This window comes from Chlorocebus sabaeus, unplaced genomic scaffold (genome assembly GCF_047675955.1).
Source record: "Chlorocebus sabaeus isolate Y175 unplaced genomic scaffold, mChlSab1.0.hap1 unalloc_scaffold_1003, whole genome shotgun sequence".
NCBI lineage: Eukaryota > Metazoa > Chordata > Mammalia > Primates > Cercopithecidae > Chlorocebus > Chlorocebus sabaeus.
Window position 1 is genome coordinate 4,107 of NW_027326751.1, and position 14,384 is coordinate 18,490.

The following is a 14,384-nucleotide window of genomic DNA, read 5'->3' on the forward strand; positions in this document are numbered from 1 at the left end:
GCCCGTAATCCCGGAAATTTCAAAGGGCGAGGCACGTGGATAACCCAAGGCCAGGAGTTCGGGACCAACCTGTGCAAAGGAACGAAACCCCCATCTCTACTAAACATATGAAAATTAGCTGGGAACGGTGGAGCACGTCTGTAAGCCTGGCTACTCGGGAGGCACACGCAGGAGAATGACTTGAACCCGGGAGGCCGAAGTTCCAGTGACCGAGGTGGTACCACTGCACTCCAGCTTGGTCGACAGAGCGAGACTCTGTCTCAAAAAATAACTATTATTATTATAATATGATACTGTGGAAACAGACACCCTACGATTTGCATGTCTAATGGATTGCCTACCTTATTCAGGCCTTTTCACCTCCTCTGGATTTGGCAGGCTCATCTCCTGGACATCAGGACCATCTTCACGCTCATAATCAGTCGTCGGGCGAACCTCTTCCTGGCTCTCAGCTTCAGGCTCTGGCCCTTGAAAATAAAAAATACATATCAATTTAAGCAGTAAAACATAAAATATCAATAAGAAAATAATACTCATGCTCTCTGTGTTATTATATCAAAGCTTTAGCTACTATAATGATAGATGTGTTGATAAGAATCCCACGAACATTATTTCAGCAGTCTGTTAGCAGAAAACAGGAAAACAAGGTGTTCCAAATATTACCCTCTTCCTTTCCGAAGACTGCCCTCAGACAACTTTGTGGCCTCCTTTGCTCTTCTCTGTTATTCTACTTCTGATTGTCCTTACCTCATCAAATGACTCAAGGCTGAAATCCTGTCTCTCACAGCACTTACACTCCTAGCACTTAGACTCTCCTACGGCCTGAGTAGCCACCAATCAACGCGAGTTGAAAAAAGGTCTTTAAAAAATACATGAAAAAGCCCAAACTGCAGAACATTCTGCAAACCAACTGGTCTATCCTCTTCAAAAATGTCCATATCATGAATGACAAAGAAAAATTAAGGAAACATTCCAGATTAAAGGAAACTAAAAACACCTGAAAAGCACATGCAAGACGTGATCCTGAACCGGACTCTGGATCAGAAAAAGAAATCCTATCAATAACACTATCTGGGCCGGGCGTGGGGTCTCACGCCTGCAATCCAAACACTTTGGGATGCCAAGGTGGGCAGATCAGGTGAGGTCAGAAGTTCAAGACCGCAGTGGCAGGCGCCCGTAGTCCCAGCTACACGGCAGGCTGAGGCGTGAGAATCCCTAGAACCTGGGAGGTGTAGGTTGCAGTGAGCCAAGATCGCACTACTGCACTCCAGCCTGGGCAACGGAGGGAGACTCCGTCTCAACAAAGAATAACGAAAGGAAGAAAGAAGTTGTCTAGGGAGCTGGCAAAATTTGAGTATGCACTGCGTATTAAATGACTGCATTTTCTCATTGTTAAATTTCCTGATTTTGATCTTTCTGCAGTGATGATCCAAGAAATGACTTTCTCTTTGTGCTGACGATATACACACCCTCAAGTACATAGGGGAAAGGACCATGATACCTGAAACTTTATCTAAACAAGTCAGCATTAATAACAGTAAACATATATCCGCGTGTGGGTGTTTGTGAGTGTGTGGGCAGCCGGGTAAAAGAGGGAGGGAAGAGACATGAAACGTACGGAGAGAAAGCTATTAATAATTGGCGAATCTAGGTGAAAAGTATATGAGTTCGTTGTACTATTCTTGCAAATTTTCTATAAATATTATATCTTGAATATAGACAGAGTAAAAATTTTAAAGAATATATGACAACTACACTGAAGTTTAGGAAGAGAGGAGGTTTTCTTTTGATTGTGGTAAAAAATACACATATCCTCAAACTTACCGTCTTTTTTTAAGTGGTACGGTTCACTAAGGAGTTATGTCTGCAACATTACCAGCCACTAGGCACAAACTTCGAATCTCTGTTTTCCTATACCATGAAACCTTGATTTATTTACTTCTTTGTTTGTTTGTTTATTAGCAATGAGGTCTTGCTGTGTTTCCCAGGCTGGGCTTGAACGCCAGGGCTCAAGCGATCCTCTCACCTCAGCCTCCCAAGTAGCTGGGACTATGAGTGCACAGCGTTCAGCCCAGCTTGAGACCTCTCTCCTAAATGACAATCTGAGGATAAACCACAGGACATGCATAATGCTTATATTCAGCTGTAGAGTACCAAGAGCACTGTGCATCACCTAAGAAATCGGAAGTCTACAACATGGATAGGATTTCAGTTACAATTACAATGTCAATTTCTGAAGGACTGATTAGCTGAATGGATTTGAGGACTACAGAAAATCTTACAGTCACAACACCCATTACCTACTGGGGTAAACAGAAACTTAACTTTGTTCAAACAAAGTTATATTTAGGTCCGAAGGTCCCAAATGTAATATTCCATAAATGAACCCCGTGAAGAACAAAGCACCAAATATAACATTGTTTGTGAATCACACAAGATATACTATCCCGCACTTAGAATAAGGGAGTGGGTGGACAGCAAGTAATGGGCATTGTTATCAGTCATATTCTAGAAACTTTTAACAATGAATCCCTGGAATAATCCATGACCTCAGTTACATAAATGTTTCCTTTCAAAACATTTTATCTTGGAGAAATTATTTCCACCTCATGTTAACCCCAGGATAACTCCTTTTCTGCTTTTCCAACCATAAAAGGATTTAATCACCTCCTAAAAGCCACTTAGAAAATCACTAAACCAGCTACCTGTATGGCAGTATCCTCGTTTATCCAGCTTTTATCAAACGTACCATATAAAAATATCAATCAAAGGAAACGGTGGCCAACATTCAGTGACTCAGTTTTTGGAGCTGCTCCTGCTCCTCTCAACTGGGTCTCTTCTTGGGCCAGTACTAAGCTACCTTACAGTAAAGCATTTGAGTTTTAAGCATTTTCAGCAAAATCTTTCCTTCTTTATAGCAACACAGATGATAGGAAGACACAAACCTTGGAACAAAGTACAAATTGTGTATTCACCAGTCAAGGGTTCTCGGATAAAACACAATCCCGGCACCTCTATTCTCTCATTCATAAAGTCGAGAAATTTTATCATAGTGAGGGATTTGCCTAAGCTAAGCTGCAAACTACATAGCCTCCTGGCTTTTCCAGTCAATTTCAGGCATTCTTTCCATTGATTTCTTTCCTCCTGTTCCCGCTATGTGACAATGCATAACACACACACACATGCACACACGCACACGCACACACACAGACACACACACCAGCGGGCATTCTTCTTCCCTTTCCATCACCTTGCCCTGCAGATGCTCCCTCATCCTCTCCCTCCTGAGCAGGTGCAGGATCCTGACTTTGAGTTGCTGGTTCCCCTTCTTCAGGTTTTGGTGGTTCCACTTCTTCATCACTGAACTGCTCGGGCTGGGGAATATGTGTGGGTGTGCAAATAAAGAAAAAAAAAAAAAAACAAGTTTTGCTATTGATACAAAATTTTACATATATACACAGAATACATAGCTGTTTCTGATCATAACTAAGCCTAAAGACATTTCTCCAACTCTATTCTCTATGGCCAAGAAGGTTACTCTACCCACAGGGAGGTTACTGTGAGAAAAGTGACGCACAAGGACTTTGGAAGCTATTATACTCTGTGTTGGAATACATGTGTACGATCCGTCATTAACAAACAAAGCATGAGAAAGAAGTCATGGGCAAAAGCTGAAGAACACGAGAGGAAAAACAAAAAATCCTCCACAATCAACGTTTCCTTCATCAGACGCCATAATCATGTTTTATCAGCAGGAAAGACGTTTCTCAGCATTTCCATACTAATGCAACAACACTATCACAAAAATTAATTTCTGCTAATAGAAAACATCGAATTAACGTTTAAGCGCTCACCAGCATAGGCCCAATCACTTCAGGAGGCTCTACATAGCGTCTTGGCCTACGCCGATAGGTCGATCTTCCTCGCCAACTCATATTTCACACTGAAAACAGACAACCGTGATTGGGAACATGCGCTCCAGAGGGCTGCCATATTCGATCACTTCCATGGATCAATGTTAACTTGTCGTTTTAATTTTGAAAATACTGTCAAAATAAGTCCCAGAGTTAAGCATACGTGTGTACATTTTCTAAGTGCCTACAAAGCCATTTATGCTGGCCAAGCTGGCAGAGCAGTCATCTTAAGGCGTGTGGCAAGAGGCAGAGGACATTTTTTTCTAAATTTCTTTTGGACCGCGGTCTCGCTGTGCTGCTCAGGCTGGAGTGCAGCGGCGCCATCACAGCTCACTGCAGCCTCGACCTCCTGCTCAAGGGATCCTCCCGCCTCTGTGTCCCGAGTAACTCGGACTATAGGCGAGCGCCACTGTGCCCCGCAGATAGAGGTCATTTCTGATGAGGTTTAGTTTCACAAGCGGACTCCCCACGAAAACATTAGTGAATCGCAATTCCCGTGATCGCTGCTTTGGGCAACTCCCGCTTCCTAGAGCCATTCACCCCCTCTCACATCAAGTTTGGTTGCACCACACTGCCTCGCCCACTCCTTCCCACTTTTCCCAGACCTTCCATGGCGTATGTGAGACCTTGCAGTGCTTCTCACTCAGGCGCTCCACACTCCACACCGCTGGGGGGCGCTCACCAGGCCGTAGCCTTCCCAGGTGCCAGGTTCCTTCTTTACCGCCCGCCTTGCCCCCACCGGGCACCCTATTCAGGATCTGCCCTGTGTCGTTGGAGGATCTCGGCACCTCGGGACTTCCATCCCCCAAACGGCACTCACCCCATCTTCACCTGAGCCCCTGACTGCCTTCCCTCCCGGCCCACCTTCCTCCCTGTCCAGGCCCCCTGACGACCACAAAGTCGATGGTGGCATAGCAGCCTGAGAAGAGAAGGAGGACGACCTCGAGGTCCTTCTCCCTCAGAGGCCACAGACGAGGAAGCGGGATCCACCGGACCCACCGAGGCCCTCTTCACCCTCACTCACACTTCAGCCCCCGGGATAACTGGCCTGCAGACCTACCAGACGAATCTCAGTAGGGGAAAAAGAGTCCGGATGGCAAGAACGAGACCGCACAGCCTCACAGCTCCCTGGCGTTCTTCACGTGGGCTAACGGGCAGGGCGGAAGACGCCCAGTGAACATGCGCACTGAGACGGGGGCCCAGGGAGCATGCGCGGCTGTGGGCCTGGGCGGGCTGCCGTTCCCAGCCCAATGCCCCAAACCCCCGGTTCCCATCCAGTGAGGATAATAGAATCCAACTGCCCTTTGCTGTTCCCTATGTTTCTGGGACTCAAATACCTCAAGTAGTGCTCCCCTCAAAACTCACTCGATTTTCAACTGAACTGACCCCCGACACACACACATACACACACATACACACACACACACACACACACACACACACACACACACACATACCCAGGGTCCTCTCTTGCCGTGGCCCCACCATGGGGACAAGAGCCACGGTGACCCACCTGGGAAGACAGGTAGACCACATGCAAAAACAGCAATAGCAGTCTACACCAAAAAGAAATTGTTCAATGTGAACAAGTCACAGAAAGAGACTGAAAAAAAAAATGAATACAATCTCTAGGACCTGTAAAGAAATACTAAAACGATAGCTATCATTTGTAGCATCAGAATCACAGAAGGAGAAGTGACGGTATTAGGGAAACGGGACAGCCAGAGTGGCACCATGTGAAAATCAACTCCGTCTTGAAAATAGCAGGATACACAGTCCTACCAGTCACAACCCATGGTCCTAAGATGTTTGGAGTTGAGAAAACAGACGAAAGGTACCTCCAAGGACATGCTCCCACAGCAGCGGAAACTGCAGGGTTCCCAACACCCATAGCAATATATGCTTTCAACATAATTATGCTTTCATGGACTTACACACGGGTAAGTCAAGGATAGTTGTCTTTAAATCAACAGAATGATAAATTTCATCATGCAAGTCTTTGTCCCCCTGCACAAAGGTACAGATAAGTTTAGTCTTTGTATAGATAAGACCCCTATAGAAGAAAAACCTGATCAGGCCAAGTCTCACGCCTGTAATCCTAGTATTTTGGGAGGCTGTGCTGGCCAGAACACCTGAGCTCAGGACTTCCATCGAGACCAGCCTGAGCAACATCAGAAAATGTCATCACTACAAAAAACAAAGAAAAAGCCATCAAAAAATTACCTGGGCATGGTGGCATGTACCTAGACTCACAGCCACTCAGGAGGCTGATGTGGCAGGATCGCTTCAGCCCAGGAGGTCAAGGCTGCAGTGAGCTGTGATAACACCACTGCACCCCAGCCTGGATGACAGAGTGAGACCCTGTCTCAAGTTTTAAAAATTGAACTTAAAAACCTACAATCTTATCAATCGAATTCACCATATTAACAGATGAATGGGAAAGAATGCTGTGGTAATCAAAATAGATGCACTGTTTGATGAAACTCAACATAGATTCAAATGAATACGCTCAGCATATTTAGAACAGAATGGAATGACTTACTCTGAAGAAGTCCATCTACAAAAAAAGGACAGTAAATATGACGGTGAAATTGTGGAAGTTTTCCGTTTCTCATCAGGGATAAGACAAGGATGTCCACTATCACCATGGTAACAGGTGGGTCTGCACAGTGCCATAAAATCAGAAAAGGAAATAAAACTCTTTACAATGGCAGCAACAGGACTGGCGCAGAGGCCCACGCCTGTAATCCCAGCACTGTGGGAGGCAAGGCGGGTGCATCACTTGCACTCAGGAGTCCAAGAACAGCACGGGAAACATGGCAAAACCCCGTCTCTACAAACAATACAAAACGACAAAGAAAAATAAATGGCAGAAACAAAATTGCTCTTATTGAAGGATGATATGTTTCTGTATGTTGAAGACTGAAAATGATCTAGAAATAAAACTTTTAGAATTCATAAGCATATTTCACAAGGCTGCTGGATAGAAAACCAATATATAAGAATTATGTCTCCGCCGGGCATGGTGGCTCACGCCTGTAATCCCAGCACTTTGGGAGGTCGATGTGGGTGAATCACGAGGTCAGGATTTCAAGAGCACCCTGGCCAAGATGGTGAAACCCTATCTCTACCAAAAATACAAAACTTAGCGGGGCGTGATGGAGGGCGCCTGTAATCCCAGCTACTCAGGTGGCTGAGGCAGAGAATTGCTTGAATCCCGGAGGTGGGGGATGCAGTGAGCAGAGATCGCGCCACTGCACTCCAGCCTGGGTGACACAGCGAGACTCTGTCGCCAAAGAGAAAAATGAAAGAAAGATAAAAGAATGATGTCTCTACATACCAGCTCAAACACTTAGAATATAACATTTCAAAGAATGATACATGTCTCACAGCATCAAAAAGCTAGAAATAAAGTTCACAAAAGATGCGCAAGACTTCTTTGCAGAGGGCTGTAAAGCTTTATTGGGAGAATTGTAATGAACAAATTTCCAACATAGGAGCAGCCTGCATCATTTCAGCGTGTCTTCTTTTAACACTGTCATTGCTTTTCACCTGTAACAGAAACGTAACAATTGGGAACATGACTTAGCAACAGATTATTTAAATGACCCTAAAGGCATACAAAACACACTACAGTTTGGATTTTATTAAATGGAATAGAAACAAAACCCAAAGGGTGATCCTGTGTCTTACATCCAATTAAACCTCTCTATACACTTTGAGGACAGACCTGCAGAATTTAAAGGTAATTTCTTCCCTAAACATCCAGTGCTTCCTTTCAATTCAAAAGCACTTACAATTCACAGTCAGCAATTTGGAAAACACATGTGTAAAACATACTTCAGTTGATTAGTCAGGAAGTACTAAAGTCATGGTCTTTCAACTTTAAATCTGATCAATCCATGTCTCTAAAGCTGAAACTTCCATGTAACATTTGATATGGTGAGAGATGATTATATCACATATGTGTCGACAGTCTTATTAGAAATGCTGGCTCATGAAGACTGACAGTGCGGCAGGCAGCGTGCATAGCACAGGCATCTTACTCACACCCATGCTGAGCATCACTGACCTACATGCCACAGATGATAGGAACTAACCGGTCTCTCACCAGTTGATAATTTCATCACTCAAGGTTTCCGTGAGGAAAGATTTTAAAAGCAATTGTTCATTAAAAGCCAGACAAACCCAGCCTGGGCAACATAGTGAGACCTCATCTCGACAAAAAAAAATTTTTTTTTTACTTTAACAAAAAAAAAAAAAAAAAAAAACAACTTAAGGCACGGTGGCTTGTGCATGGACTTTCAGCCACTCAGGAGGCTGAGGTGGGAGGACTGCTTTACCCAGGGAGCCAGAGGTGGCAGTGAGCTGAAATCACACCACTGTACTCCAGCCTGGGTGACAGACTGAGACTCTGTCTCAAACAAACAAACAAAGAGGAGGGAGAATTCACAATTTGACAAGATACTACGATAGGTATTCAGCTCTCCACACGGAAAAACTAGGATGAAGCAGAGTGACCGCTCACTTTCTTAGGAGCAATGAAATCTCAATTTAGAGATTTTCAGATGACTCAGGCCAGGGTTTCATGATTTGGAATCAACACATCATGCGAAGCAGATGATCTCTGTATCCCATGCATTCGATGCAACGGGATCAGAGTATGAAAGAACCAGAAGGGAAAATGGTTTTCAAATCTCTGACTTCAACTCACTATTTTCATAAGAACTAAAGACAGGTTTAGAAGTGAAAGGACTCACTCAGCATCTCGCCAAGGCTGTGAGAGCTGGTACTAGAACCCGCATCAGTGCTTCGGCATTTTTCACACCAAGTGATGGGTGTTACAAATGTGTTATGTATTTGTTAAAAGCAGATCTTTACAAAAGCATCTGAAAACTATGAGCTATTGGTTCAAGGATTTAGACTCAAATCTTCATTCAACATGGCTTTGACTCAGTTTGTTTCTATATCTGACAGCCTATCAGTCGGGTGCTGGGGCCTGAACTACGTTTCAAATAACCTTTCTATATAAGAACTCTAGTATTACAGAGGCAGTACTGTTACCTCTCTGCTATTAAAAATATAATGCTGGGTCGGGCTCCGTGGCTCTCGCCCGTAATCCCGGAAATTTCAAAGGGCGAGGCACGTGGATAACCCAAGGCCAGGAGTTCGGGACCAACCTGTGCAAAGGAACGAAACCCCCATCTCTACTAAACATATGAAAATTAGCTGGGAACGGTGGAGCACGTCTGTAAGCCTGGCTACTCGGGAGGCACACGCAGGAGAATGACTTGAACCCGGGAGGCCGAAGTTCCAGTGACCGAGGTGGTACCACTGCACTCCAGCTTGGTCGACAGAGCGAGACTCTGTCTCAAAAAATAACTATTATTATTATAATATGATACTGTGGAAACAGACACCCTACGATTTGCATGTCTAATGGATTGCCTACCTTATTCAGGCCTTTTCACCTCCTCTGGATTTGGCAGGCTCATCTCCTGGACATCAGGACCATCTTCACGCTCATAATCAGTCGTCGGGCGAACCTCTTCCTGGCTCTCAGCTTCAGGCTCTGGCCCTTGAAAATAAAAAATACATATCAATTTAAGCAGTAAAACATAAAATATCAATAAGAAAATAATACTCATGCTCTCTGTGTTATTATATCAAAGCTTTAGCTACTATAATGATAGATGTGTTGATAAGAATCCCACGAACATTATTTCAGCAGTCTGTTAGCAGAAAACAGGAAAACAAGGTGTTCCAAATATTACCCTCTTCCTTTCCGAAGACTGCCCTCAGACAACTTTGTGGCCTCCTTTGCTCTTCTCTGTTATTCTACTTCTGATTGTCCTTACCTCATCAAATGACTCAAGGCTGAAATCCTGTCTCTCACAGCACTTACACTCCTAGCACTTAGACTCTCCTACGGCCTGAGTAGCCACCAATCAACGCGAGTTGAAAAAAGGTCTTTAAAAAATACATGAAAAAGCCCAAACTGCAGAACATTCTGCAAACCAACTGGTCTATCCTCTTCAAAAATGTCCATATCATGAATGACAAAGAAAAATTAAGGAAACATTCCAGATTAAAGGAAACTAAAAACACCTGAAAAGCACATGCAAGACGTGATCCTGAACCGGACTCTGGATCAGAAAAAGAAATCCTATCAATAACACTATCTGGGCCGGGCGTGGGGTCTCACGCCTGCAATCCAAACACTTTGGGATGCCAAGGTGGGCAGATCAGGTGAGGTCAGAAGTTCAAGACCGCAGTGGCAGGCGCCCGTAGTCCCAGCTACACGGCAGGCTGAGGCGTGAGAATCCCTAGAACCTGGGAGGTGTAGGTTGCAGTGAGCCAAGATCGCACTACTGCACTCCAGCCTGGGCAACGGAGGGAGACTCCGTCTCAACAAAGAATAACGAAAGGAAGAAAGAAGTTGTCTAGGGAGCTGGCAAAATTTGAGTATGCACTGCGTATTAAATGACTGCATTTTCTCATTGTTAAATTTCCTGATTTTGATCTTTCTGCAGTGATGATCCAAGAAATGACTTTCTCTTTGTGCTGACGATATACACACCCTCAAGTACATAGGGGAAAGGACCATGATACCTGAAACTTTATCTAAACAAGTCAGCATTAATAACAGTAAACATATATCCGCGTGTGGGTGTTTGTGAGTGTGTGGGCAGCCGGGTAAAAGAGGGAGGGAAGAGACATGAAACGTACGGAGAGAAAGCTATTAATAATTGGCGAATCTAGGTGAAAAGTATATGAGTTCGTTGTACTATTCTTGCAAATTTTCTATAAATATTATATCTTGAATATAGACAGAGTAAAAATTTTAAAGAATATATGACAACTACACTGAAGTTTAGGAAGAGAGGAGGTTTTCTTTTGATTGTGGTAAAAAATACACATATCCTCAAACTTACCGTCTTTTTTTAAGTGGTACGGTTCACTAAGGAGTTATGTCTGCAACATTACCAGCCACTAGGCACAAACTTCGAATCTCTGTTTTCCTATACCATGAAACCTTGATTTATTTACTTCTTTGTTTGTTTGTTTATTAGCAATGAGGTCTTGCTGTGTTTCCCAGGCTGGGCTTGAACGCCAGGGCTCAAGCGATCCTCTCACCTCAGCCTCCCAAGTAGCTGGGACTATGAGTGCACAGCGTTCAGCCCAGCTTGAGACCTCTCTCCTAAATGACAATCTGAGGATAAACCACAGGACATGCATAATGCTTATATTCAGCTGTAGAGTACCAAGAGCACTGTGCATCACCTAAGAAATCGGAAGTCTACAACATGGATAGGATTTCAGTTACAATTACAATGTCAATTTCTGAAGGACTGATTAGCTGAATGGATTTGAGGACTACAGAAAATCTTACAGTCACAACACCCATTACCTACTGGGGTAAACAGAAACTTAACTTTGTTCAAACAAAGTTATATTTAGGTCCGAAGGTCCCAAATGTAATATTCCATAAATGAACCCCGTGAAGAACAAAGCACCAAATATAACATTGTTTGTGAATCACACAAGATATACTATCCCGCACTTAGAATAAGGGAGTGGGTGGACAGCAAGTAATGGGCATTGTTATCAGTCATATTCTAGAAACTTTTAACAATGAATCCCTGGAATAATCCATGACCTCAGTTACATAAATGTTTCCTTTCAAAACATTTTATCTTGGAGAAATTATTTCCACCTCATGTTAACCCCAGGATAACTCCTTTTCTGCTTTTCCAACCATAAAAGGACTTAATCACCTCCTAAAAGCCACTTAGAAAATCACTAAACCAGCTACCTGTATGGCAGTATCCTCGTTTATCCAGCTTTTATCAAACGTACCATATAAAAATATCAATCAAAGGAAACGGTGGCCAACATTCAGTGACTCAGTTTTTGGAGCTGCTCCTGCTCCTCTCAACTGGGTCTCTTCTTGGGCCAGTACTAAGCTACCTTACAGTAAAGCATTTGAGTTTTAAGCATTTTCAGCAAAATCTTTCCTTCTTTATAGCAACACAGATGATAGGAAGACACAAACCTTGGAACAAAGTACAAATTGTGTATTCACCAGTCAAGGGTTCTCGGATAAAACACAATCCCGGCACCTCTATTCTCTCATTCATAAAGTCGAGAAATTTTATCATAGTGAGGGATTTGCCTAAGCTAAGCTGCAAACTACATAGCCTCCTGGCTTTTCCAGTCAATTTCAGGCATTCTTTCCATTGATTTCTTTCCTCCTGTTCCCGCTATGTGACAATGCATAACACACACACACATGCACACACGCACACGCACACACACAGACACACACACCAGCGGGCATTCTTCTTCCCTTTCCATCACCTTGCCCTGCAGATGCTCCCTCATCCTCTCCCTCCTGAGCAGGTGCAGGATCCTGACTTTGAGTTGCTGGTTCCCCTTCTTCAGGTTTTGGTGGTTCCACTTCTTCATCACTGAACTGCTCGGGCTGGGGAATATGTGTGGGTGTGCAAATAAAGAAAAAAAAAAAAAAAACAAGTTTTGCTATTGATACAAAATTTTACATATATACACAGAATACATAGCTGTTTCTGATCATAACTAAGCCTAAAGACATTTCTCCAACTCTATTCTCTATGGCCAAGAAGGTTACTCTACCCACAGGGAGGTTACTGTGAGAAAAGTGACGCACAAGGACTTTGGAAGCTATTATACTCTGTGTTGGAATACATGTGTACGATCCGTCATTAACAAACAAAGCATGAGAAAGAAGTCATGGGCAAAAGCTGAAGAACACGAGAGGAAAAACAAAAAATCCTCCACAATCAACGTTTCCTTCATCAGACGCCATAATCATGTTTTATCAGCAGGAAAGACGTTTCTCAGCATTTCCATACTAATGCAACAACACTATCACAAAAATTAATTTCTGCTAATAGAAAACATCGAATTAACGTTTAAGCGCTCACCAGCATAGGCCCAATCACTTCAGGAGGCTCTACATAGCGTCTTGGCCTACGCCGATAGGTCGATCTTCCTCGCCAACTCATATTTCACACTGAAAACAGACAACCGTGATTGGGAACATGCGCTCCAGAGGGCTGCCATATTCGATCACTTCCATGGATCAATGTTAACTTGTCGTTTTAATTTTGAAAATACTGTCAAAATAAGTCCCAGAGTTAAGCATACGTGTGTACATTTTCTAAGTGCCTACAAAGCCATTTATGCTGGCCAAGCTGGCAGAGCAGTCATCTTAAGGCGTGTGGCAAGAGGCAGAGGACATTTTTTTCTAAATTTCTTTTGGACCGCGGTCTCGCTGTGCTGCTCAGGCTGGAGTGCAGCGGCGCCATCACAGCTCACTGCAGCCTCGACCTCCTGCTCAAGGGATCCTCCCGCCTCTGTGTCCCGAGTAACTCGGACTATAGGCGAGCGCCACTGTGCCCCGCAGATAGAGGTCATTTCTGATGAGGTTTAGTTTCACAAGCGGACTCCCCACGAAAACATTAGTGAATCGCAATTCCCGTGATCGCTGCTTTGGGCAACTCCCGCTTCCTAGAGCCATTCACCCCCTCTCACATCAAGTTTGGTTGCACCACACTGCCTCGCCCACTCCTTCCCACTTTTCCCAGACCTTCCATGGCGTATGTGAGACCTTGCAGTGCTTCTCACTCAGGCGCTCCACACTCCACACCGCTGGGGGGCGCTCACCAGGCCGTAGCCTTCCCAGGTGCCAGGTTCCTTCTTTACCGCCCGCCTTGCCCCCACCGGGCACCCTATTCAGGATCTGCCCTGTGTCGTTGGAGGATCTCGGCACCTCGGGACTTCCATCCCCCAAACGGCACTCACCCCATCTTCACCTGAGCCCCTGACTGCCTTCCCTCCCGGCCCACCTTCCTCCCTGTCCAGGCCCCCTGACGACCACAAAGTCGATGGTGGCATAGCAGCCTGAGAAGAGAAGGAGGACGACCTCGAGGTCCTTCTCCCTCAGAGGCCACAGACGAGGAAGCGGGATCCACCGGACCCACCGAGGCCCTCTTCACCCTCACTCACACTTCAGCCCCCGGGATAACTGGCCTGCAGACCTACCAGACGAATCTCAGTAGGGGAAAAAGAGTCCGGATGGCAAGAACGAGACCGCACAGCCTCACAGCTCCCTGGCGTTCTTCACGTGGGCTAACGGGCAGGGCGGAAGACGCCCAGTGAACATGCGCACTGAGACGGGGGCCCAGGGAGCATGCGCGGCTGTGGGCCTGGGCGGGCTGCCGTTCCCAGCCCAATGCCCCAAACCCCCGGTTCCCATCCAGTGAGGATAATAGAATCCAACTGCCCTTTGCTGTTCCCTATGTTTCTGGGACTCAAATACCTCAAGTAGTGCTCCCCTCAAAACTCACTCGATTTTCAACTGAACTGACCCCCGACACACACACATACACACACATACACACACACACACACACACACACACACACA

At 44.9% G+C, this 14,384-nt stretch overlaps 2 protein-coding genes across 4 annotated transcripts; both read right to left on the reverse strand.

Moving 5' to 3' along the window:
- Positions 1 to 250: 250 nt before the first annotated feature.
- On the reverse strand, positions 251 to 5,072 carry LOC140710926 (G antigen 10-like). 2 transcript variants are annotated; one of them, XM_073013921.1, is made up of 4 exons: positions 4,975 to 5,072; positions 3,855 to 3,943; positions 3,251 to 3,374; positions 251 to 467 (listed from the first exon to the last, which is right to left on the reverse strand). In XM_073013921.1, exons 2-4 carry the CDS (start codon positions 3,933 to 3,935, stop codon positions 343 to 345), a joined length of 330 nt encoding a protein of 109 aa, XP_072870022.1. In that variant the 5' UTR covers positions 3,936 to 3,943; positions 4,975 to 5,072; the 3' UTR covers positions 251 to 342. The 2 variants fall into 2 exon arrangements, with proteins under 2 accessions (XP_072870022.1, XP_072870023.1); XM_073013922.1 differs by lacking the exon at positions 4,975 to 5,072 and having other exon boundaries at positions 3,855 to 4,023.
- A 4,203-nt stretch (positions 5,073 to 9,275) lies between these two features.
- On the reverse strand, positions 9,276 to 14,098 carry LOC140710924 (G antigen 10-like). 2 transcript variants are annotated; one of them, XM_073013918.1, is made up of 4 exons: positions 14,001 to 14,098; positions 12,881 to 12,969; positions 12,276 to 12,399; positions 9,276 to 9,492 (listed from the first exon to the last, which is right to left on the reverse strand). In XM_073013918.1, the coding sequence occupies exons 2-4, from the start codon at positions 12,959 to 12,961 to the stop codon at positions 9,368 to 9,370; spliced, it is 330 nt and encodes a 109-aa protein (XP_072870019.1). In that variant the 5' UTR covers positions 12,962 to 12,969; positions 14,001 to 14,098; the 3' UTR covers positions 9,276 to 9,367. The 2 variants fall into 2 exon arrangements, with proteins under 2 accessions (XP_072870019.1, XP_072870018.1); XM_073013917.1 differs by lacking the exon at positions 9,276 to 9,492 and having other exon boundaries at positions 12,045 to 12,399.
- Positions 14,099 to 14,384: the final 286 nt, after the last annotated feature.

Coding starts and splice junctions, on each gene's coding strand:
- LOC140710926 (XM_073013921.1), bottom strand. CDS start 3,935: ATGAGTTGGCGAGGAAGATCGACCTATCGGCGTAGGCCAAGACGCTAT. Junction 3,375..3,854: donor AAGTGATTGGGCCTATGCTG/GTGAGCGCTTAA, acceptor CATATTCCCCAG/CCCGAGCAGTTCAGTGATGA. Junction 468..3,250: donor GGGAGCATCTGCAGGGCAAG/GTGATGGAAAGG, acceptor TTTATTTTCAAG/GGCCAGAGCCTGAAGCTGAG.
- LOC140710924 (XM_073013917.1), bottom strand. CDS start 12,961: ATGAGTTGGCGAGGAAGATCGACCTATCGGCGTAGGCCAAGACGCTAT. Junction 12,400..12,880: donor AAGTGATTGGGCCTATGCTG/GTGAGCGCTTAA, acceptor CATATTCCCCAG/CCCGAGCAGTTCAGTGATGA.